General features: G+C 46.9%; 1 protein-coding gene across 2 annotated transcripts in view; it reads left to right on the top strand.

Annotated features, from left to right (window-relative positions):
* Sppl3 (signal peptide peptidase like 3) overlaps nt 1-16,189 on the top strand; it is a 102,511-nt gene extending 86,322 nt beyond the window's left edge. For both annotated transcript variants that reach the window (XM_038344539.2, XM_042055869.1), the window contains exons 4-11: nt 2,838-2,957; nt 3,471-3,549; nt 4,478-4,590; nt 8,567-8,673; nt 9,268-9,431; nt 12,550-12,749; nt 13,547-13,656; nt 14,563-16,189. In XM_038344539.2, coding sequence (XP_038200467.2) covers nt 2,838-2,957; nt 3,471-3,549; nt 4,478-4,590; nt 8,567-8,673; nt 9,268-9,431; nt 12,550-12,749; nt 13,547-13,656; nt 14,563-14,634 — 965 coding nt within the window. In that variant the 3' untranslated portion in view covers nt 14,635-16,189. The remainder of the gene's footprint in view (nt 1-2,837; nt 2,958-3,470; nt 3,550-4,477; nt 4,591-8,566; nt 8,674-9,267; nt 9,432-12,549; nt 12,750-13,546; nt 13,657-14,562) is intronic.
* The last annotated feature ends 8,044 nt before the right edge of the window (nt 16,190-24,233 follow it).

The following is a 24,233-nucleotide window of genomic DNA, read 5'->3' as shown; positions in this document are numbered from 1 at the left end:
AAGGATAGCAAGCCTATAGTCCACGACCCCAGAGAAGCTAGGTAACAAGGAAAACTCTAAAAGAGACATACATGGATCTTCCTAGGGATGGAGAAATAGACAGGATCTCCTGAGTGAATTGGGAGTGTGGGGGTGAGAGGTACATGAGGGAATGGGATGGTCCACATGGGAGAGGAGAGGGAGAGCAAGGAAAGAGATATCTTGATTGTGGGAGCCATTGTGGGGCTAATGTGAAACCTGGCACTAAGGAAATTCTCAGGAATCTACAAGGATGACCCTAACTAAGAACCTAAACAAAAGTGGATAGGGTGCCTGAACTGGCCTTGCCCTGTTATCAGGTTGATGGCTACCTTAATTGTCATCATAGAACTTTCACCAGCAACTGGTGGAGGCAGTTAACACTGGGCCGAGCTCTGGAGACCAGTCAAAGAGAGGGGGAAGCAGTGATATGAGCAGAGGCATCAAGACCATGATGGGAATACTTAGAAAACAGCTGACTTGAGCTAATGGGAGCTCACTGACTCAGGCCTGACAGCGGGGGAACCAGCATAGGACCAAACTAGGCCCTTTGAATGTGGGTGACATTGTGTGTCTGGGGCAGGCTGTGGGGACAACTGGCAGTGGGACTAGGGTTTATCCCTAGTGCTTGAACTGGCTTTTTGGAGCCCATTCATTTTGAAGGACTTCTTTGCTCAGCCTAGATATAGGGAGGAGGACTTGGTCCTGCCTCAAAGTGATGTGTCAGACTTTGTTGACTCCCCATGGGAAGCCTTACCCTCTCTGAAGAGTGGTGGATGGAGGGAGGGAGGTGAGAGGGGTAGGGAAGGAGATGGAGTGGGAACTGCGATAGGTATGTAAAATGAGAAAAGATTGTTTTAAAAAAAAATAAATAAAAGGAAAGAAAGAAAAACCAAAGAACAGGGGCCTGGAAAAATAGCTTAGCAGTCAAGTGCACTGACTGCCGTCCCAGAGGACCCAGATTTTTGTTTTTTTTTCCCCTTTTAAAATATTTTATTTATTTATTTGTTTTTCTGTACACACTTGTCTGTGTGAGGGTGTCCTCTGGAACTGGAGTTACAGACTGTTGGGAGCTGCCATGTGGGTTCTGAGAACTGAAACTTGGGTCCTCTGCAAAAACAACAAATATTCTAAACTATTGAACCATTTTTCCAGCCCAAAATTATTTTTTAATAATACATAAGCATATGTGTACATGTGTATGAAGCTATAGGACAACCTCAGTTGTCACCTCAACAGTGCCATTTACGTCCTTTAGGACAGTCTCTCATTGGCCTGGTGTTGAACAGTTATGCTCTACTGGCTGGTTATCTAGCCCCAGAGACCCTGTCTGCTCTTGCCTAGTTCCGGCCTCACACGTACACACCACGCCCAGCAGTTTTGGTTTGGTTTTTTTACATAATGGTTTTTAGAATTAAACTCCGGGGGGCTGGAGAGATGGCTCAGCGGTTAAGAGCACTGCCTGCTCTTCCAAAGATCCTGAGTTCAATTCCCAGCAACCACATGGTGGCTCACAACCATCTGCAATGAGGTCTGGTGCCCTCTTCTGGCCTTCAGGCATACACGCAGACAGAATATTGTATACATAATAAATTTAAAAAAAAAAAAAAAAGAATTAAACTTGGGCTTCCAAAATTAGTGTTTACCTACTGAGCTATCCCCCAGGACCAGGAAATTATTCTTGGGGTCCCCCCGCTTCAAGACAGGGTCTTACTAAGAAGCCTTAGCTACCTGGAACTCACTCTGTAGACCTGGCTGCCCTCAAACTCACAGAGGTCCATCTGCCTCTGGCTCCCAAGTGCTGGGTTAAAGTCCTGCACCACCACACCTGACTCCTGGCTCCCGAGTGCTGGGGTTAAAGTCCTGCACCACCACCACCCAGCTCAGATGAAGTGTGTGTGGTCACTGTAGTAGTAAAAGCACCCAGGGCGCAAGAAGCTTGCAGTCTCATTGAGAGGAAGTCATCAGGCCTAGAACCCACACGTCACACAGTAATCCTAAAAGCCCCCTGCATTTCATGGGTTATTGCATGTATGTGGACATGTTCTGCCCAGGCTGAGTGGGAAACTAGATTCCTTGAAGGACAGAGATGGCAGCTATAGGATATGGAGTTTAGACAAAAATTGAAATAATAGTAGGTCTAGAGACAGATGGCCAGTTCCAACTCACTGATGTTAAGAAATATTTCAGAGAGCTGGAAAGAGAGCTCAGCAGTTAGTGAAGAGCACTGGCTCTTCTGTTTGAGTCCCAGCACCCACATGGTGCTTCACAACTGTCTGTTCTTCAGTTCTGAGCGATCTCGTGTCCTCTTCTGGCTCCTGTGGGCACTGCATACATGTGGGCAAATCTCCTAAAAATTTAAAAAATACACTGAAGTTTTGGTATGCCGAAACAGGGTTTCTCTGTGTAGCTTTGGAGCCTGTCCTGGAACTCACTCTGTAGACCAATCAGGCCTCTAATTCACAGAGAACTAACCACCTACCTCTGCTTTCTGAGTGCTGGGATTAAAGGTGTGTCACCACCGCCCAGCTCAGTACTTTTTATACTCTCTAGTAGAGTGGATTCTGTTCTAGCCACGTACTGAGGTATTTCTTTGTTGCTCTGTTACTTTCCAGTTAAGGTCTTAAAAATCCTTAAGCTGTGAAAACTTCATAAACGGATTCTAAAATGCCTGAGCTCTTCTTTTAAGCCTAGAATAGGTGATGTTGGCTCATTGTGTAAGACTTAGTTTGTACAGTAAATTGTGAAGGGGAAGGGCATGTGGCCATCTTGCCTGTTATGAAGTAAGTGGTCAGTGTGTCTTGTTTTCTCTCTTTCAGGTATCCAGACGATTGACTCCACCCAAGCTCTGTTCCTGCCCATTGGAGCGTCCGTCTCTCTCCTAGTGATGTTCTTCTTCTTTGACTCAGTTCAAGTAGTTTTCACAATATGTACAGCAGGTAAATTAGCTTCGAGCATACTAAAAGGAAAAATTATATTTTAATCATTGTTCAAATATTATGATGTAAATATTATCTACTGTGCCATGAAAGTCAAATCTTCTTCATTCTGTTAACACAGTCTGAAAGAAAGGTGGGCATTGGGAAAGTGAACAACTTCAATGACAGCAAATGTCTGTGGCGTCTTTCTGCCAGGCAGCCCAAAGGCCCACGTCAGCATAGTGGCCAGTGCATCCTCCAGCACTGAGCCTACAGCCAGCCACAGTCATGAGCTTTCAAGCTAAGCCATGGTGGAAGTACAGAAAAAAATTAACAAAAGTTAGTTGACTTTAGCAGTTCACCTCTGCCTGCTGCTTGTTCTTTCCTGCTGAGTTAAGAGAATAAGAAAAATCTTTACATAACTTTCCCAATTGTCAAGAAAGATGTGTTGGAAATCTGTTTTACATAAGTTATGCCATTTTTCCTGTAATTAGCAAAGAAAAAGGTTTTTAATGAACCGTTTTCTTTTCCTAGTTCTTGCAACAATAGCTTTTGCTTTTCTTCTTCTCCCGATGTGCCAGTATTTAACAAGACCCTGTTCACCTCAGAACAAGTAAGTTCTTAGGGCTTTCCTCTAAATTAAGAGTGATGGGGATTGGCTGGAATACACAAACAGCCAGGGATGGGGAATGGAGATGTTTGGCCGTACTTGTTAAAACTGGGAGATAATGTCCCCTTTGCACCTTTTCATGACAGAGAAAGTACAGACAAATCTTACCAAGTGGGAACTGGTGTAATCTGCTTTCTGCTTAGCTAGATTAGGAAGGACAGGCAGTGAGAATAATGATTGAACTCAAAACTCCTTATTATTCTGCTGTCTTGTCAGTGCATTGTCTGTACTTCCCTCCAGAAGCCATTGCTCCATGAAAACCATGCAGCATGCTAGTGGAGGTGGTGTCGAAACTAATCCATTGTGGCAGCTGATTTTCCAGAAATTAGTGTTGACCATGTAGATTTTCCTCCCATCTTACAAATGTTATTTCATCATTGCTAAATGAATGGAATCTCTTCCTTCTCTTTTTTTTATTTTCTCTTAAGAGAAGGGTTTCCCTAAGTTCAGTTCTCCTGGATACTGAAGCCCATGTCAGTAATTCAGTATAAAACCACACTATCAGACCAGTGCAAGGGTTCAGTGGGTGAAAGTGCTCATTGAGCCAGCCTGATGGCTGGAGCTTGATCCTTAGAATCTGCAGTGGAAGGACAGACAGACTCCACGAAGTTGTCACCTGGCCTCTACATGTACCTCCCCACACACACACCCAATAATAGTAATAAATAAAATGTAAATTTTAAAAGTGAAATGCATTGCCAAATGGGAGCTAAAGATGACTCCAACGAGGCTTGGGTCTTTTAGTTTCCCAGATAATTAGGTGTTTCCTACAACTCTGATTAGCCATTATGAGCTCTGACCATGAAGAACCACAGGAGCATTTGGTTATTGACTGCAACACGTCCCTAAGTCCGATAACTGTGTCTTCCAGGATTTCCTTTGGTTGCTGTGGGCGTTTCACTGCTGCTGAGTTACTGTCATTCTCTCTGTCTGTCATGCTTGTCCTCATCTGGGTTCTCACTGGCCACTGGCTTCTTATGGATGGTGAGTAACATGGCAGGTTGTAATTGTAGCTAGCATGCTTTCACAACGGGTCATGGCTTCAACTGTGGGCCAGAACCTGTGTAAATGTGTGAATTGCAATAAGAAAAGAAAGGACATCACCAGTAGAAGGTCACTAACCATGCTGTGACTAGAGGTGCAGAGTCAGACACGGTGTCCTCACAGTGTCACCCATGTTGGAGCACCATGGCCTTTCACCAGACTTAGTCCAGAGAGCACAGCGCCCTCCACCTAAAACACTTCTGCTCATAATGTGCCTATTATATATTATAATTGAAGTGTTTTTGCTTCAATACAAAGTCTCGTCTCACAGAAACACAGTGGTATAATAGAAAATGGAAACATTTAGTATTTTCCTACTGTCATTTCTCAGCATGTAAATACTGAATTAGCATAGCTTTGGAATGGGTTGTGTTAGAATATTGAGTTTTACAATTGCTGTTTGAGCCAGACATGGTGGCACATGCTTTTTTTTTTTTTAATGTATTTTCCAAATGTAGTCCCAGCTGTCTTAGAGCTCCTTCTGTAAATCAGGTGGCATGTGCTTTTAATTCCAGCACTCAGGATCTCTATGAACTTAAGGTCAGCTGGTCTACAGAGCAAATCCCAGGAGTCAGGGCCATCCAGTAAGACCCTCTCAAAATCTAATAAATCAATAGAATTGGTGTTTTGAGTTGCTAATTTTCATTTTTAAAAAAATAATCTAGTAAATTTTGGCTTGGAATTAGGACAGATTTCCATCAGTTTCTAAAATGGTGCTAAGGATACTTCCTACTGTTTTATATTACATATTTATACAGAGCAACATTCTTGTATTGACACTGATCAAGATAGCAATCAACTTTAGGAAATAGTGAAGACATCTTTATAGACAGTGTCATTCAGCCAAGATTTATTTATGTAAAAGTTGTCAGGCACAGTCTTCATTAGTATGCAGATTTTTTTTTTGTTTCTAATGGTAAAATTATATGTAAACCAAAGAATTTCTATAAGTTTATAATTTACTATCAGTGAATGTTTGCTTCGTATACCAGTTTTATATGCCTACTATCCAGGGTCACATAAACATTTATTGAGCAAACCATATAAAGACAATACTAAGAAAGAGAATTACAGACCAGTCTCACTCATGAACATTGATGCAAAAATACTAAATAAAATACTGGCAAATAGAATCTAAGAACACATCAGAACCATCACCCACCATGATCAAGTCGGCTTCATTCCAGAGATGCAGAGATGGTTCAACATATGAAAATCTGTCAACCTAATCCACCATAAAACTAAAAATAAAAACCACATGATCATCCTATTTGGTGCCGAAAAAGCTTTCGACAAAATACAACATCCCTTCATGATAAAGGTCTTGGAGACAGCAGCAGAGATACAAGGAACATACCTAAACATAATAAAGGCAATATACAGCAAGCCAACACCAAGTTAAATGGAGAGAAACTCACAGTGATCCCACTGAAGTCAGGAACAAGACAAGGTTGTCCCTCTCTCCATATCTATTCAGTGTAGCCCTTGAGGTCCTAGCTAGAGCAGTAAGACAACAGCAGGTGATCAAGGGGATACAAATCGAAAAAAGAAGTCAAACTCTTACTATTTGCTGATGATCTTAGTTTACATAAATGATCCCAAAAATTCTACCAAGGAACTTCTACAACTCATAAACACTTTCAGCAATGTAGCGGGATACAAGATTAACTCAAAAAAAAAAAAAATCAGTAGTCCCTCTGTAGACAGATTATAAAAGGACTGAGAAAGAAATCAGAGAAACATCACCCTTCACAATAGCCACAAATAGCATAAAATATCTTGGAATAACACTAACCAAACAAGTGGAAGACTTGTATGACAACTTTAAATCTTAGAAGAGAGGAATTGAAGAAGAAACCAGAAAGTGGAAAGATCTCTCCCATGCTCTTGGGTAGGTAGAATTAACATAGTAAAAATGGCAATCTTACTAAAAGCAATCTACACATTCAATGCAATACCCACCAAAATTCTTCACAGACCTCGAAAGAACAGTACTCAACTTCATATGGAAAAGCAAAAACCCAGGATAGCCAAAACAATCCTGTACAGTAAAAGAATTTCTGAAGGCATCACAATCTCTGACTTCAAACTCTACTACAGAGCTACAGTACTGAAAACAGCCTAGTATTGGCATAAAAACAGACAGGAGGACCAATGGAACTGAATAGAAGACCTGGATATTAATTCACACGCTTTCGAACACCTGATTTTTGACAAAGAAGCAAAAAAATATCAAATGGCTAAAAGAAAGCATATTTAACAAATGGTGCTGGCATAACTGGATATCAACGTGTAGAAGAATCAAAATAGATCCATATCTATCACCATGCACAAAACTCAAGTCCAAATGGATCAGAGACCTCAACATAAAGCCAGACACACTGAACCTTATAGAAGAGAAAGTGGGAAGTACACTTGAACGCATTGGCACAGGGAACCACTTCCTAAATGTGACCCCAGCAGCACACACACTGAGAGAAACAATAAATGGGACCTTCTAAAACTGAGAAGCTTCTGTAAAGCAAAGGACACGGTCAACAAGGCAAAAACGACAGCCTACAGAATGGGAAAAAGATCTTCACTAACCCCACATCAGACAAAGGTCTGATCCCCATAATGTCTAAAGAACTCAAGAAATTGGTCATCAAAAGGACAAATAATCCAATAAAAAAAAAAAATGGAGTAAGGACCTAAACAGAGAACTCTCAACAGAGGAATCTAAAATGGCTGAAAGACAATTAAGGAAATGCTCAACATCCTTAGTCATCAGAGAAATGCAAATCAAAACAACTCTGAGATTCCATCTTACATCTGTAAGAATGGCCAAGATCAAAAACACTGATGACAACTTATGCTGGAGAGGTTGTGGGGAAAAGGGAACACTTCTGCATTGCTGGTGGGAGTGCAAGCTGGTACAACTCCTTTGGATGTCAGTGTGGTGATTTTTTCAGAAAATCGTGCCACAAGGATGTATAGAGCTCAATAAAAATCAATAGAGTAGAAAGAAAACTTCATGTGCATAAAAATGCTGGGATCTGCTGTGTGCAGAAGCCATTTGGGTTTCAGACAACAGTCGTTTTCACCTCGTGTCACATGAGCAGTCACATGGCCAATGCTTCCATAAGCTGGTGTGGGGGCACATGGGGCAACGCTGTTGGAAGATGTCCCAATTGTCTTATTTAGGTTTTCTAATTAATTTTTGACTTGTGTATTTACAAACCTTCACTTTTACCAAGGTTTTTGCTAAACACAGTTTAAGAAACTGGCTTTAAAGGACTTTTGTGTAAATTAGGTCAGAGAAATGGAAGGAAGGCAGCTAGAGAGAGGGGTGTTGGCAAATAATATGTTGTTTAAGACTAAAATGTTGCAGATATTACATTGTAGGATTAATGGAGGAAATGCAATGGAGGGAAGAGTGAATTACTGAAATGAATGGTGCTTCTAAATGAAGTAAGGGGGCATGACTCAGGGAATAAGTTGACTCCCCTCTTTTGGAGAAAGGGTCTCACTGTGTAGACCAGGTTGGCCTTGAACTCACAGAGATCTTCCTGTGTCTGCCTCCTGGGTGCTGGGATTAAAGATGTGTGCCACTCTCGTTCTTAGCAAGAATAATATACTCTACCCACAGGGTATTGAGAAACAGAAGTGAGAATATATCCCCTGGCTTGTGGCTAGATAGCTCAAGATGACAGAGATCCTGGGTCTCCAGACAGCCCAGCTTTGTGTGGTAGCGTAAAGAGAGCTGTCACCCACCTGAAATCCCAGCAGGTCCAGGTGGGCTGCTGCAATAGGGACAGTTGTCTGAAATGAGAGTTCAGAGCACTAGTACAGACTAGAGGGCTGGATGGTCACAGACTTGTGCAGAGATCTGCCATCCACATGCTGACTGATCCCCATGTGCTCACCCCACCCCCAGCTCTGGCCATGGGTCTCTGTGTTGCCATGATCGCCTTCGTCCGCCTGCCAAGCCTCAAGGTCTCCTGCCTGCTTCTCTCAGGGCTTCTCATCTACGATGTCTTCTGGGTGAGTGTCTGAGTGTAACTGAAGCAGTTGGTGCTAAAAGCTGTCTGCTGCTAAATACGCAAAGCCTGGCGTGCTGATCATCCCGGTGAGTCCTGCTACTCGAGGACTGCAGGTGCTGACCTTGTACAAGCATTTGTCCCTTTGTTGGTGGCCTCTGGGATACAGCAGGTAATGTGTGTGACTGGTGCAACAAGCTGTCAAAAATTCTTGCGTAGGAGAATTTCCACTGGAAAGGGAAATGGGAGTGGCAAAACAGAGTGACCTGCAAGCCAGCACAGGAAGTGGAGATTCTTTTTTTTTTTTTTAATTTTTTTAATGATTTATTTAACTTTATGTACATTGGTATGAAGGTGTCAGATCTCGTGGAACTGCATTTTCAGACAGTTGTGAGCTGCCATATGGGTGCTGGGAATTGAAGCCGGGTCCTCTGGAAGAGCAGTCAGTGCTCTTAACCACTGAGCCATCTCTCCAGCCCGGAAGTGAAGATTCTTCAGTCAAAGCCTTGACCAAGGCCTTCTGGTTCTGAGCTGTTGGGACAACTGACTAACGTGGGTGGCGTGCAGCCTCTGTTACAGTTGTGTGTTCATCTGGCAGGTGTTTTTCTCAGCCTACATCTTCAACAGCAATGTCATGGTGAAAGTGGCCACACAGCCTGCTGACAATCCCCTTGATGTCCTATCCCGGAAACTCCACCTGGGTCCCAACGTTGGGCGTGATGTTCCTCGCCTGTCTTTGCCTGGAAAATTGGTCTTCCCAAGGTAGGACTGGCCTCTGGGTCCCCGTCCTGAAATGAACATCCTGCCTTCTTTTGTGTCTTCCCCGTCATGGGCATCCATCTGTCTTCTGTAATCCCAGTAACAAAATACCACAGAGATGCCCAAGAGAGGACGGAGCTATCTTGCTCATGATCTAAAAGGATACTGTCCATCCTGGCAGGAGAGGTGCATGTGTGGCTGTGGCTTCATCTCTGGTGGTAGAAGCTTAGGGCATAACTTCTCTCCAAGGATCAGGAAGCAAAGAGTCCTCAGTGTGCCACCCCATTGCCCCCAGAGGGACCCCTTCCTCCTTCTAGGCCTTGCTTCCTAATGGTTTTTACAATCTTGGAAAACAGAACCACCAGCTGGGGGCCAAGTATCAAAACACAAGCCTGTGGGGTATTTTGTTTTCAAACCAGGATACAGCTTCTATAGTTTTCTTGCTTATTCACTTTTAGTTCTATTCCTGTATGCTCTGATAAGATTCATAAAATTGTCTCAGGTTTAAGACTTGCTTAATTGCCTAAAATGTGATATGTTGACTTTTTTTTAAAGTTTGATAGGCTACTATGAAGAATGTGTACTCCACAGCTATTGAAATAGTCTGTAGACATCTAGGTTTTCTTTTTTAATCTAAATCACCTACATTTACATTAGTGGTTATTAATTTGTGGGTCACAACCCCTTAGGGTTGAACAACCCTTTCACAGAGGTCGCAGATTAGATATTTACATTATTATTTATGACAGCAAAATTACAGTTATGGAGTAGCAACAAAAATAATTTTATGCTTGGCTGCTACAACATGAGGAACTGTATTAAAGGGTTGCAGTGTCAGGGTGGATCAGAACCATCGTGCTAGAGTTTCTCCAGTTTTGTCCAGTCATGAGTAGTCTCTCCTATGAGTTCAAGGCCAGCCTGGTCTACAGAGCAAGCTCCAGGACAGGCTCCAAAGCTACACAGAGAAACCCTGTCTCAAAATAATAATAATAATAATCATCATCATCATCATCATCATCTCACTAGTTTTGGAGAAGGAGGAAGCAAGCCACTAGAGCTCTGTGCTGAGGACCAAGGTCAGCACTTTCACATCCCACCAGCAGTGACAGTCCTGTGGGAAGGAGAGGTTGCAGCATCCAGCACTCCATCGGGTGACAGTTCTCACCAGAAGTGCAGGCCTGCTGTCCTCTGTGCACTCACCGCTTACACCATCTAAACTAAGCATGTCTAAAGCCAGACCCCTTCATTCAGCCGTCCCCAGGCTGTGTGACATGTGCCTGGTTCTAGTTTTCAAGGTTTCAAAGTAGCTCATTCTCACCTCAAACTACCTCTCAAGGTGGCACCTAGTTCTGAGCCCTCTGAGATAGAAGAGTGCAGAGTGCTGTCTGTGCTGCCACACCCGGCCACTTGACTGACCCTGCAGATGAGACCCTGGCTCCCTCCTTCGTGTTTCTCACTGCTTATAGCCTTTCTGTTGTTCTGTGCTTTTCAGCTGTCCTGGCATCTCAAATGATGTCTGATGCCACTCCTTCATTGTCACCCTGACTCTTCTCATTCGCAGCATCATAGAGACTGCCATCCTCCACCTTGGAACAAGTACTGCTTAATATTGCCACATCGTGGCATATCACTGCAGTTTCTGCTTCTTACAGTTGGCTGAAATGAACAGAATCTTTGTTTCTCTGAGACATTTGTAAAACTATATTCTCATGGTCAGTCTTTTTTTTTTGGTTTTTCGAGACAGGGTTTCTCTGTGGCTTTGGAGCCTGTCCTGGAACTAGCTCTTGTAGACCAGGCTGGTCTCGAACTCACAGAGATCCGCCTGCCTCTGCCTCCCAAGTGCTGGGATTAAAGGTGTATGCCACCACCGCCTGGCTCATGGTCACAGTCATGATGAAGCAGCCTTGGCAACCAGTGTGCTGCTTCAGCTTCTGTCTGATGGGGAAGAGGCCTTGTGAAGGACTCCTAATTCTTCCCAAGTCTGCCCAGGTGGAATCTAGCTAAGGAGCTGCTTGCAGAGTCAGGAGCAAGGAGTTCTGCAAGGCCTGCTAGAGAATGCAGGGTACGGGGTGAACATCTACTCACCAGGCTCACCAGCTGTAAGGCCCATTCCCATGACAACGGAGACAGCCCTGACTCAGAGCCCAATCCTGTAACAGAAGACATACTCAAAGGAGCAACTCCATTATGTGTGCAGGATCCCTACCACCAAGTCCCCTGTGCTCTTCTTACGAAGAAAAGCATAATTCAGTTATTTGGGCAAGAGACCCTGGGGACAGCTATTCAAAAACCAACGCTGATTTACTTAAAATGGTTCTGGCTTTGCTGTGTTAATCCCCCGTTTGCCTAACTGATCAGACTCACCTCCTGTCTGTTTAAATTGTTCAAAGTGTGACCTGGATCTGGGAACCAAAAGTGATTTAAGGGTGACAGCATACGGAGGCTCAGACCTAAGATGCATATAAGTTAGTAACATCTCCTGTTCTGTCGGCTCCTCTTAGGACATTAGCCACAGCCTTCCTCATACTTTCTCATTCTCTCAGTGAAGACATTTCTCCTTCCCCAAATGTGTGGAGTGATTTCTGTAACGTGTGGATAGGTCTCATGTGTTCCAAGAGTGAATGTGTCACAGACGGTGACATTCCCATAAGAGGTCACCCAGTACTCGACTCACTGCCTCCTGGAAGCAGCAGCTACCTTGGAGACCACCAAGGCCAATGCTCTGAGGTCTTTGCACTTTTTAAAGCTAGTGTTGAGCATGCCATAGTGGTGCATCATGATAATCCCAGAATTCAGAGGGCTACTGAATGATGTAAGTTTGAGGCCAGCCTTGACCCATAGCAAGACCCTATAACAAAAAGAAACAGACAGGGCCAGGCATGGTGGCACATGCCTTTAATTCCAGCATTTTGGGGAGAGGCAAGTCGATTTTTGTAAGTTCAAGGTGGCCTGGTCTATATAGTGAGTTCCAGGCAAGCCAGGGCTACAATGAGACCCTGTCTCAAACTAAAAGAAACAAGCAAGTAGAGATCCTTTTATGTCTTAAAAAGCTAACAGACTTCAAACAGAAGCATAGAGATTGTAGTGTGCGGTTTCCCTAACAAGTGATCTTGTGTTTCAGCTCCACTGGCAGTCACTTTTCTATGTTGGGCATCGGGGACATTGTGATGCCTGGACTCCTGTTATGCTTTGTCCTTCGCTATGACAACTACAAGAAACAGGCCAGTGGCGACTCCTGTGGTGCCCCTGGTCCGGCTAATATCTCTGGGCGCATGCAGAAGGTCTCCTACTTCCACTGCACCCTCATCGGGTACTTCGTAGGTAAGAAAGGCCAGTGGGAAAGCAGCCAGTCCCCCCTCCCCCTTCCCCAGCACTTGCAGTTAGACCCCGCGCCTTCAGCTGCTGCCCAGAAGAGCAGTGACTCTGCTGCTTATGACCTAGGGGACCCTTGAAGGTGTGTGCTCCATGTGCCCAGTGCCCGTGTCTGAGAAACATGTAGGAAGAGCACAGCCGGTTCTCAGTCCAGCACACACACTAAGGGTCTAGCGAACAGATGAGCTGTCCTGTTTCCTCGTTGTTTACCTCCCTTGGTTCCAGTGCCTGCATCGCCTCTTGACTCTTCTGTCCTCGTGTTTCTCTACCAGCACACAAGCCTCTCTCTCTCCCTCTCTCTCTCCCTCTCTCCCCCCTCCTTCTCCCTCCCTCCCCCCTCCCTCTCTCCCTCCCTCCCCTCCTGCCTCCCCTTCCTCTCCCCCTCCCCCTCCCCTTCTCCTGATGCTTCAGGGTAAGTATAAGAAAGCATCTGCCTTTACTGACCTGGCATACACCTGAGGTCCTATCAGTCTGTAAACCCTGAGGAGTCAGGCTAGTATTACCGCATCTAGCAGGTAAGGAGGCTGAGAGGAATGCTCAGGCAAGTTGTCAAGTATCTTAAGTCTGTCATCACCTCAAGAGACCAGGCTTAATGCCAGCACCGTCCGCATAGTGGGCTGTGAGCCAGTCATGGGGATTTCTGTGGCAATTCTACCTGCTATCTGTGTCACAGCCAGGTGGCAGAGGGTCTCTCTTCTCTTCTCTTCTGGCCACTCAGAGCCACTCAACAATGTCTTCTCTCCTAGGACTGCTCACTGCAACTGTGGCATCTCGAATCCACCGAGCTGCCCAACCTGCCCTCCTCTACTTGGTGCCATTTACCTTATTGCCACTCCTCACCATGGCCTACTTAAAGGTGAGAGAGCTGCAGCCATCAGCAGGGAAGCAGCAACGTTTTTTAAACTCTTGGTTTTAGTAGGTTTTGTTTAGAGCTGTTGACAGGAAGGGCTAGTGACTAAGTCACTGCATCGTCACAGGTCATTGATTAACTGAAGTCACAAGTCAACCTGTTGACTTCATTAGCTTTGTTTGGGATAAATTATTTAATATTGAGGCTAGAAAGATGGATCAGTGGTTCAGAGTCCTTGCTGTTCTTGGAGAGGGCCCAGCTTCAGTTCCCAGCACTTGCATGGCAGCTCACAACCATCTGTATTACTCTAGTTCCAGGGGATCCAACACCTTCTTTAGGACTCCATGGGCACCAGACACACACATGCTGTACATACACACATGCACACATCAAAATAAATGCAAATTAATACTTACTATTAAGACAATATATGATTCCAGTCCCCCACATCCCTAATTTGGAGTAATTTTTTTTTTCTTTTAAAAGATTTTTGTTGTTTTTGAGACTCGGTCTCACAGTGTAGCCCTGCTTGGACTGGAACTGGCTATGTAGTCCAGGCTGGCCTGTTTACAAGGACAAACCTGCTCTGCTTCCTATATATACTGGACATGCCACCATGCACAACCCTAAAGACTTATGTGTGTGCCTGTGTCAGCCGTAAGAGTGATTTACTTACCAGGTTTTTAGCCTCTCATTTTACAGATAAGAAACAGACAAATGTTCATGAACATGTCAGGGAGAGGTAGACCTTCCCTCAGGAAAGGCTCAGGGTGGGTGCGCCAAGTCCCCAGAGGCCTGGGCACCTGCACTGAGTAAGGCTGACGCTCTGTGACCACCACAGAGCGTCCCAACATGAGAAAAGAGGTGGCTCTCGTTTGACCCTGAACTCATCGCTGTCCCTTGTGTCCCCAGGGTGACTTAAGAAGGATGTGGTCTGAGCCGTTCCACTCCAAGTCCAGCAGCTCCCGGTTCCTAGAAGTATGATGGGTCACGTGGGGAGTGACCAGGAGGTTATCATCACTCTCTCTCTCACCGCGGGTTTTGTTTCCTCGAAAAGCTGGCCTGGTACCCAGAGGAGCTGCAGCGTGACTGGGATTTGCTTCTGAAGGGAGTGCCGGAGGGTGCCGGAGCCTGCAAGCCCTTCGCTTCCTGCACGCTAGGAGAGTGGACCTTCCACAAGTGACTGCTCTCCCCAGCACTCCCTCCCCAGGTTTTTATGGATCTGCACCAGACTGTTTCCTTGCGGGGAGCGACAGAGCTGACTTATTTAACAACTCCAGACAGCAAGGACTTGTTCTGGAATGTTGAACACTAAAAGGATGGGAAAAGATAGTAAACGGAAGTTTCTTCAGTGAACCCCCAGAACTGTGGGACCAGTTTCCTATGGGGGACTCCATTTCAGAGACCTGGGACAGAAGTTCTGTCCTTCTATTCTTTTTTTTTTTTCCTTTTGGATTTATTAAATATTTTCTGTGGTGTGAAGTGACTTATTAAATCCACAGACATTGAATGACTTCTTCCAACACACACATAAAAATTTGTTGTAATGACTGTGTCCAACCGTGTTGGCAGTAAGCAAGGACACGGTTTTATACATACGTACATATATATATATATATACATATATATATATACGCGCACATAGATATCTATGAGGAAACAGCGACTAACCCTGCTAAGATCATGCTGTGTAGCAGACAGGGCTTGCTGTGGTTTGAGCATGTAGAGCAGTTGACTGGCTTCCTTGCATAAGCTGCCTCTCCCTCAGGAGTCACTGAGAACTGGTGACTCGTGGGCTCTGGGGACCCCTACTTCTTTTGATCAGTGTAGCAAATTAGGGATAAAAAGTTTCAACTTTTTGACCCTTTTCTTTTTACAGGCTTCTCGCAGTTTTTAGTAATCGCCGCCTCTTGAACCAGTGCATGTATTATAGCAGCCAGGAGTCTTTGTGCTTTCCGATCATAGTAATGTACTACCTGTAAATACAGTTTTCTATTTTATATTTTTTTGTATTTTTTTGACATTTCGTTTCATTGGTGCGCTGTATTTCCATGCCCTCACTCCTTTAAGAAAAAAAAAGGAAAAAAGCAGCACAATCCTGTCCTTGCTGCTGTGATCACAGTCTTGGTTCACCTGTGGTGACATCTGGGGACAGATGTCAGTTGCCTCTGAAAATGGAATGGAAGTCCACAAGCTGGGGCTGGAGAAAGCTGTATCTGACTCGAGATCCTGGCCCCATGCTGTCTGTGGCCTCTGCAGGGCCGGGCACCCAGTGACTAGCATAGTGTCTGCTCACCTTCACTTCAGCGTCTCTCAGGCTGGTAAACTGCCTGGGGTCACCGCCAGCATGGCCTGCCTGTGCAGTAAGTTGGTGCTGTCGACCCCAAGACTGCTGTCATCTGGCAGAGATCACAGTTGTAGCCTATCTTGTCAACAGAGCAGGATGCCATCATGGTGTTGGGTTCCTCTGTTATCTTCAAATTCTGCTGAAGGGTTTGAGGGTTTGGGGTTTTGTCTCTAATAAATGACTCCTTTTCTAGCTCTTGTCCTGACTTCACTTTGCTGGTTGGTGCTAAGCTCCTGTAACTTGCACTGTGCCAGACACTGATGAGAAAACACTGTCCCCAGAATTGTCACCTGCAGCTCTGGCTCCATTCTGGCAATGTTACAATGTGGAAGCTCCCATTGTCTGCAGAAGCTCAGGCTGCATGTGGCATTGGTGACCACTGAAATAGGCCCCTGCACTCAGTGCTGGTGGGGAGGGAACTCCATAGTAAGTGCCTGTAAGGGCCAAGAATGCCCAGACTAAGGAATAGGACTCTGTCTCGCCATGGTATGAGTTTGTGGGGAAATCTTGCATGCCACTTTGACTTCAGCACACATTCACAAGCCTGTCTTCAGAGCTTGGAAGCACGTCCCAGAAGCCTTGGCAGATACCAGAATGTCTTCCTGTTCTGGAAGGCTGTCAGAGGGAAGTGGGTCCTGGGGAGATGCTGTCCCCTCCCCGTGCCTGCTACACCCTTGTCCTGTTCCTCTTGGGTTCGATGTGTTCTCAGTTGTCTGTTAGGCAGGGTCTTCATCGTTCTCAGATTTGGTCCCCAAACCTGCATGCTGCGTTTGCACCCACTCACAGGTGGGCTGGTAAACATTTCACCCAAAGCGTGGCGTGCTCCGTTCAGACTGCCATGGTATAGGCCATCTTCCAGGAAGGTGTGCCACACAGCCCCCTGTATGGGACAAAAGCAGCAGGCTACTAGCTTGATGTCTCCCAGCAGGCCAGCATAGGCCTCCGCTACCTGGCCTGGCTACTGTACCCACGAGAAAAAAAGGGGCAGTGGGAAAGGGATCTGGTCTTGTCACTAGTGTTGAGAGTAGAACCTGGGGTTTGTGGAGCACTCCATGTGGGCCACCCGGTCAGCCCTTGTAAGACACTGCAGTGATGGAAACACATGTTTTCAGAGCCGGGGAATAAAATAGGTTTTATTCTTTTTATCTATAGGTCTCAAGGGCGCACCATGTGCTTGTCTGATGTCCCTGGAGGCCAGAAGAAGGTCCCGGCTCCTCTGAAACCGCAGCTACAGGGAGTTGTGAACTGTCTTGTGGGCGCCAGAAACCAATGAGTGCTCTGCAAGCGCCCCCTTCTCTAAAGAGTGGATAAGGGTGTTTCCCCTGCATGTATGTGTGCTCCCCAGGAACTGGAATCAGAAGTGTTTGCCAGCTGCCGTGTGGGTGCTGAGAGCCAAACCCAGGTTCTTTGCAGGACCAAGTGCTTTTAACCACTGAACCATCTTTCCACCTCTTAAAGATGTTGAGACAGAAGCCAGCAGTGTGCACACTCGCTCTCCAGGGCTCGCCGCTCAGCCTCACACTGCCTATTTCTTCGGCACCCAATGGGGAATGGTGGCCCCAATGTCTTTGAGCAGGAGCCGAAAGCAGTCAGCTGAAACTTAGAGCTAATGCCTACAGTCCGGCTGCTCTTGGGAAGTAGGAACTCAGACTTGCCTGGGTTTGCATTCAGCCTCCTTAAGATTCCCTCCGCTTCTCCCTGAGAACCCAAGGTCCTTTCTGTCCTTGTAAGACATTCAGTCATATGTCATTACTGGCACAGTACTGGGTATTTACACAAACCAAGTTTAACATCCTAGTCCCTTTACCCTTGCAGTCAGGATGGGAGAGGTAGCTCTTAAACACTAGATGTGGCAACCAACCCTAGACACAAGGACACAGTCACTCAGCAGCTCCATGCTGAGCTCAGTAGAAGCTCCCATGGCTCACTACCTACTCTCTGCCTCACTGTGGGTAGCACAGCATCCCAGGTCCCGTGTGGCAGAGCTAGACATGCTTGCTAAGAGAGGACTGAAGAGCAGGCTGGTGCAGAAGCCAGGGCTCCTGTCAGATGTAACATAAATGGCCACAGAAGGAAAGCACGGCAGCAGCTTGTGGCACAGTAACCTTTAACCACAGCAGGGCTCAGAAGTCTGCCTTAGGGGCAGTCCCCTGCTAAGAAGGCGTGACAACCCTATGTGTGGCACTTGATGCTGGTTAAACCGGTGTGCTGTTGCCTTGGGTATTTGAGTCACACTAGGTGTGGCAGCCTACATAGGAACATTGAAAGATCAGAAGAATTACAAACCCTAGCGTGGACACTTGGAATGGTATTCCATGTTTTCTGGTTTTTCAAGACAGGGTTTCTAGTCCCAGCTGTACTGGAACTCACTCTGTAGACCAGGCTAGCCTCTACTTCTCGTGGTTTGGTTCTGCCTAGTTGGCCACTTCCCTGTTCAGTAGATCATGTGAAGCTTGGTGCTGGTACATCAGCAACAGAGGCACTGAGCCTCAGCTGCTCCAAGTCCCACCCCCACCAGAGAGAAGAGGGGAGGCTGTTGGACAGGGGTGGAAACAGGCTAAGACACAGGCCGGGGAGTCTGCCAGGCAGTGGGCAGGGAGACTACGCCTCGTACGGAATGAAAGAAGTGGGTGTCCACAGGACAAAGAGCAGGATGGCCGCTTGCCAGCATTCCAGCCGCGAGTGCCAGTTCCTCTGCCTCACCCTGGCCCCACGCCCATGTGGGAGACACAAAGTCCAGCCCAGGACCACACAGCTAGACGTTTTCCTGGAACCAGGTCTGCTGCCTGAGACCCTAAGACCAGGGGACGGGAGGAACAGGCTATCAACCCTGGGAAATTTAGTAAGTCTGGTGAATGGCAGCCACCGGGCATCAGAAACAGCTCCCACTGTCGTTTGAAGCAGGTGCTATCTGTGTCAGAGGACAGGCCACAGCACCAGATTGGACCAGAAAAACCCAAACCTCTGCCCACCAGTACAGAGATGGCTTTAACCATTCCCACATTGGGCCCCTCACAACCCCAGCTCCAGGGGATGCCACGCTTCTGCCCTTGTACCTGTGAACACACAACAGAGTTTACAGACTAAATCTCTAAACCACTGTATGTATGAACAAACTGATTTTCCTAATCATGAGATCACAGCTTCACACAAACCAAGAATCCCTAGAAAGGAGGCAGCAGGATGCGTGCATTCAGCCAGCCAGAGTCCCAGCAGATTTGATGTCAGCAGCAGAACGCCTGTGGCCAGTGTGAAGACAGCAGCTGCCACTGAGACCTCAGTCCTGCCAGACAGAACCTTACGCACATGAAAGAGAGGATGTCCCAAGTGGTACTAAAAAGGGTACCAAGTCTGACGGGGCAGGAGGAGCCCCTGATCACACCACCCTCCTGAAAATGACAACTGTGAAGTCCCAACCAAATAAACCACCCAAGAGGCAGTGAGGAAGGAGTGACAGCGGGGGAGGTGTCGGAACCTGCCACGTGCCCTAGCGAGGGCCTCCACACGCCATCAGCTGGAAAGGTGGCTAAGTGGTGAGAGTGCTTGCTGCTCTTACAGAGGACGACCACCACGAGTCTGTTCCTGTGCCCCTTACAGAGGACGACCACCACGAGTCTGTTTCTGTGCCCCTTACAGAGGACGACCACCACGAGTCTGTTTCTGTGCCCCTTACAGAGGACGACCACCACGAGTCTGTTTCTGTGTCCCTTACAGAGGACAACCACCACGAGTCTGTTCCTGTGTCCCTTACAGAGGACGACCACCACGAGTCTGTTCCTGTGTCCCTTACAGAGGACGACCACCACGAGTCTGTTTCTGTGCCCCTTACAGAGGACGACCACCACGAGTCTGTTCCTGTGCCCCTTACAGAGGACGACCACCACGAGTCTGTTCCTGTGTCCCTTACAGAGGACGACCACCACGAGTCTGTTTCTGTGTCCCTTACAGAGGACGACCACCACGAGTCTGTTCCTGTGTCCCTTACAGAGGACGACCACCACGAGTCTGTTCCTGTGCCCCTTACAGAGGACGACCACCACGAGTCTGTTCCTGTGCCCCTTACAGAGGACGACCACCACGAGTCTGTTTCTGTGTCCCTTACAGAGGACGACCACCACGAGTCTGTTCCTGTGTCCCTTACAGAGGACGACCACCACGAGTCTGTTTCTGTGTCCCTTACAGAGGACGACCACCACGAGTCTGTTTCTGTGCCCCTTACAGAGGACGACCACCACGAGTCTGTTCCTGTGCCCCTTACAGAGGACGACCACCACGAGTCTGTTCCTGTGTCCCTTACAGAGGACGACCACCACAAGTCTGTTTCTGTGTCCCTTACAGAGGACGACCACCACGAGTCTGTTTCTGTGTCCCTTACAGAGGACGACCACCACGAGTCTGTTCCTGTGCCCCTTACAGAGGACGACCACCACGAGTCTGTTCCTGTGCCCCTTACAGAGGATGACCACCACGAGTCTGTTTCTGTGTCCCTTACAGAGGACGACCACCACGAGTCTGTTCCTGTGTCCCTTACAGAGGACGACCACCACGAGTCTGTTTCTGTGTCCCTTACAGAGGACGACCACCACGAGTCTGTTTCTGTGCCCCTTACAGAGGACGACCACCACGAGTCTGTTCCTGTGCCCCTTACAGAGGACGACCACCACGAGTCTGTTCCTGTGTCCCTTACAGAGGACGACCACCACGAGTCTGTTTCTGTGTCCCTTACAGAGGACGACCACCACGAGTCTGTTCCTGTGTCCCTTACAGAGGACGACCACCACGAGTCTGTTTCTGTGTCCCTTACAGAGGACGACCACCACGAGTCTGTTTCTGTGCCCCTTACAGAGGACGACCACCACGAGTCTGTTCCTGTGCCCCTTACAGAGGACGACCACCACGAGTCTGTTTCTGTGTCCCTTACAGAGGACGACCACCACGAGTCTGTTTCTGTGCCCCTTACAGAGGACGACCACCACGAGTCTGTTTCTGTGTCCCTTACAGAGGACGACCACCACGAGTCTGTTCCTGTGCCCCTTACAGAGGACGACCACCACGAGTCTGTTTCTGTGTCCCTTACAGAGGACGACCACCACGAGTCTGTTTCTGTGTCCCTTACAGAGGACGACCACCACGAGTCTGTTTCTGTCCTCCCCTTGCTGAGGTAGGGTCTCTGGCTTCGGCTGCACACTTTAGCCTGGCTGGCCCGCGAGCCTCAGGCAGTTCTGTCTCTATAGGAATGCTGGGGTCATGGTGTGCACAGCCATATCTGGCTGTTGTGTGGGTTTAGGGATTGGACCTGGGTCACCAAATTTGAACAGCTGGTGTTTTGACCAACTGAGCCATTGCCCAGGCCTGAGTGCCCAGATTTAAAGGAAACTCCTCAGCAGAATTTGTGTGGTGTGCAAATCCTCAGGATGCAGTTCTGGTTCTTCACACTGAACAGAAATTGAGACTCCAAGGCAGTTTGTACCAATTGAAGTGGCCCGGGTGTTGCTAGAACCATAAAGGTTTCTAGATAATTATTTTTATTACTTATACACATAAATATGTATACATGTGTTGCTGTTTTATGTATGTATACCACACTGCGTGTGTGGAGCTCAGATTAGGAGGCTGCCTTATTTCAGAGACAGATATCAATGTGTTGCCCAGGCTGCCACAACTGATCCTCCTGAGTAGCTAGGGCGGCAGGCATAGGCCCTCATACCTAGCAGCATTTTAGACATGATCTCACTTTGTAGCCATTGCTGGCCTCGAACTCACAAAGATCCACCTGCCTCTGCCTCCTAAGTGTTGGGATTAAAGGTGTGCACCTCCATGCATGACAACATTCAAGACTTAAAGCAGCTATTACAACTACATTCCAAAATCCACAGGAAAATACACTCATAATAAATGAACAAATAGAAACTGTGAGAAGAAAAAAAAAATGAGGCTGGAAAGATGGAGCAACAGAGCACTGGTTGCTCTTACAGAGGACCCAACACCCACATGGCAGCTCACAGCTGTCCCACCCTGGGGATCTGCTGCCCTCTTCTGGTCTCTGGAGTCACTGCATGCACATCATGCCAAGGCGTGCAGGTAAAACACAGTAAGTTCAAACTGGGCGAATCCCAGCACTTGGGAGGCAGAGGCAGAGGCAGATGAATCTCTGAGTTTTGAGGCCAGCCTGGTCTATATAGTGAATTCCAGGACAGTCATAGCTACATAGTCTTGAAACACCAAAACAAAGTACAGTAACAAGGGAAACAAATTGGCCAGTCCTGGTGTTTGAGTAATTCCCAGGGCCCAACAAAGGATTGAGTTGCCAAAGTCTTGCACATTCGAATATGGCTCAGTTTCTATTTCACATTCACTCAAGAGGCAGCATGGTCTGTAAAGTGAATTCTAGGCCAGCCATGATTACATAGTGAGACCCTGCTTGAATTTTTTTTTTAGCTAAAAAAACAAAACAAAAAACCAAGAACTTCTCAAACCCACCAGAGCTAGGAAAGGTGTAGCGCCCTCATTTAGACCCCATGAAGACACCTGGCTGCCTGGTATGTCTATCACGGGAGCGGCAGGCAGCGAACTCCCAAGTGTCCTGGGGGCTGCCGCTCCGCTCAGCTCCTATTGTGGCCTGTTTGAACTGCCAACCTCCATCTGGATCCACCCTGAACTCTGCACCGGCCTCAGTCCAGAAGCCCTGCGACTTTGCTTGGAGTCTCTCCAGCAGCCTCTGCTCCCATTTCACCACCACTGCAGTGACTGGGGAAAGGGGCAAGAAGCCTGCAAAGTCCCATGTGGATCAAAGGAAACCCACCTCATACTTGGGAATCACTGCAGGTTCAAGGCTAGCCACATGTGTGTATATATATGATGCTATATGGCTGAGTGGTGGTGGTGCACGCCTTTAGTCCTAGCACTTGGGAGGCAGAGGCAGGCGGATCTCTGAGTTTGAGGCCAGCCAGGACTACACAGAGAAACCCTGTCTTGAAAAAAAGATACTAGGGCTGGAGAGATGGCTCAGAGGTTAAGAGCACTGGCTGCTCTTCCAGAGGTCCTGAGTTCAATTCCCAGCAACCACATGGTGGCTCACAACCATCTGTACTAAGATCTGGTGCCCTCTGGTGTGCGGGCATACATGGAGGCAGAATGTTGTATACATAATAAATCTTTTAAAAAAAAGAAAAGATACTATATATGGCATGTATATAAATAGGTTATATATCATATACATGTGATAATGATGGGAAAGAAAGCCACACTTAAGGACTTCCTAAGTGTGGAAACCAAAATCAGAAAACCTCGAAAGCAACAGGAGGGCCAAGCAGACAGCTCAGCAGTTCCCACACAAGCACAAGGACTTGACCTGGACCAGCACCTGCACAAAAGTCAGGCATGGCACACAGCTGGATCCCCAGCACTGCACAGCTGGATTCCCCAGCACTGTAGGGAGAGACGGGGATCACTGGGACTTCCTGGCTACCTACCTACCTCCAGGTTTGGTAAGAAAGCCTGTCTAAAGGGAACAATAGAGACCATAAAACAAATGTAAAATATGCCAGCAGCATGTACTCTACCTTACCCTCCCTCCCTCCCTCCCTTTAATCGCCTTTAATCCCAGTGGAGCAGGGGCGGTTGGATGTCTGAGTTCAGGGCCAGCCTGGTCTACATAGTAAGAACCTGTTTCAAAACAAAAAGGAAGTGGGGGACTAAAAAGTTTCAAGAAATTTAAACACCAGATGTTCTGAGGCCACAATACAATTAAGATAAATACCAGTGATGATGGCATGGGTTTCCTGTTTGGAAAGCTGGCTACCAAACATGCCAGTGGCCTTAATGGCCACTGAATTGTGACTTTGAAACACTTTGAAATGGTTGAAATCATTAAATTTATTACACTTCTAAAAACATTTGTGTGTGTGTACCATGTGAGTGTTGGTGTCAGCGGAGGCCAGAAGAGGGTGATGGGTCCCCTGAAGCTGGAGTTACCAGCAGCTGTGAGCTGCTAAATGTGGGTGATGGGTACCAAACTCAGGTCCTCTGTAAGAACAGCAAATGCTCTCCATCCTCCTCCCTCCTCCCCAAATAATTTTAAAACACAATACTGACAATGTCAATCAATAAAGCCAACAGCTGGCTCCTTGGAAAGGTGAGCATAATCAATAAAATTCACGGATACAATTTGGGAGATCAGGTATTAAGAGTTGCTGAGCTGAATCAGGACAAAACCACCAGAAGGATCAACACTGGG

The sequence above is a fragment of the Arvicola amphibius genome, chromosome 10 (genome assembly GCF_903992535.2).
Source record: "Arvicola amphibius chromosome 10, mArvAmp1.2, whole genome shotgun sequence".
NCBI lineage: Eukaryota > Metazoa > Chordata > Mammalia > Rodentia > Cricetidae > Arvicola > Arvicola amphibius.
The sequence above is the reverse complement of the archived record's forward strand: the minus strand, read 5'-3'. Positions and strand labels throughout refer to the sequence as shown.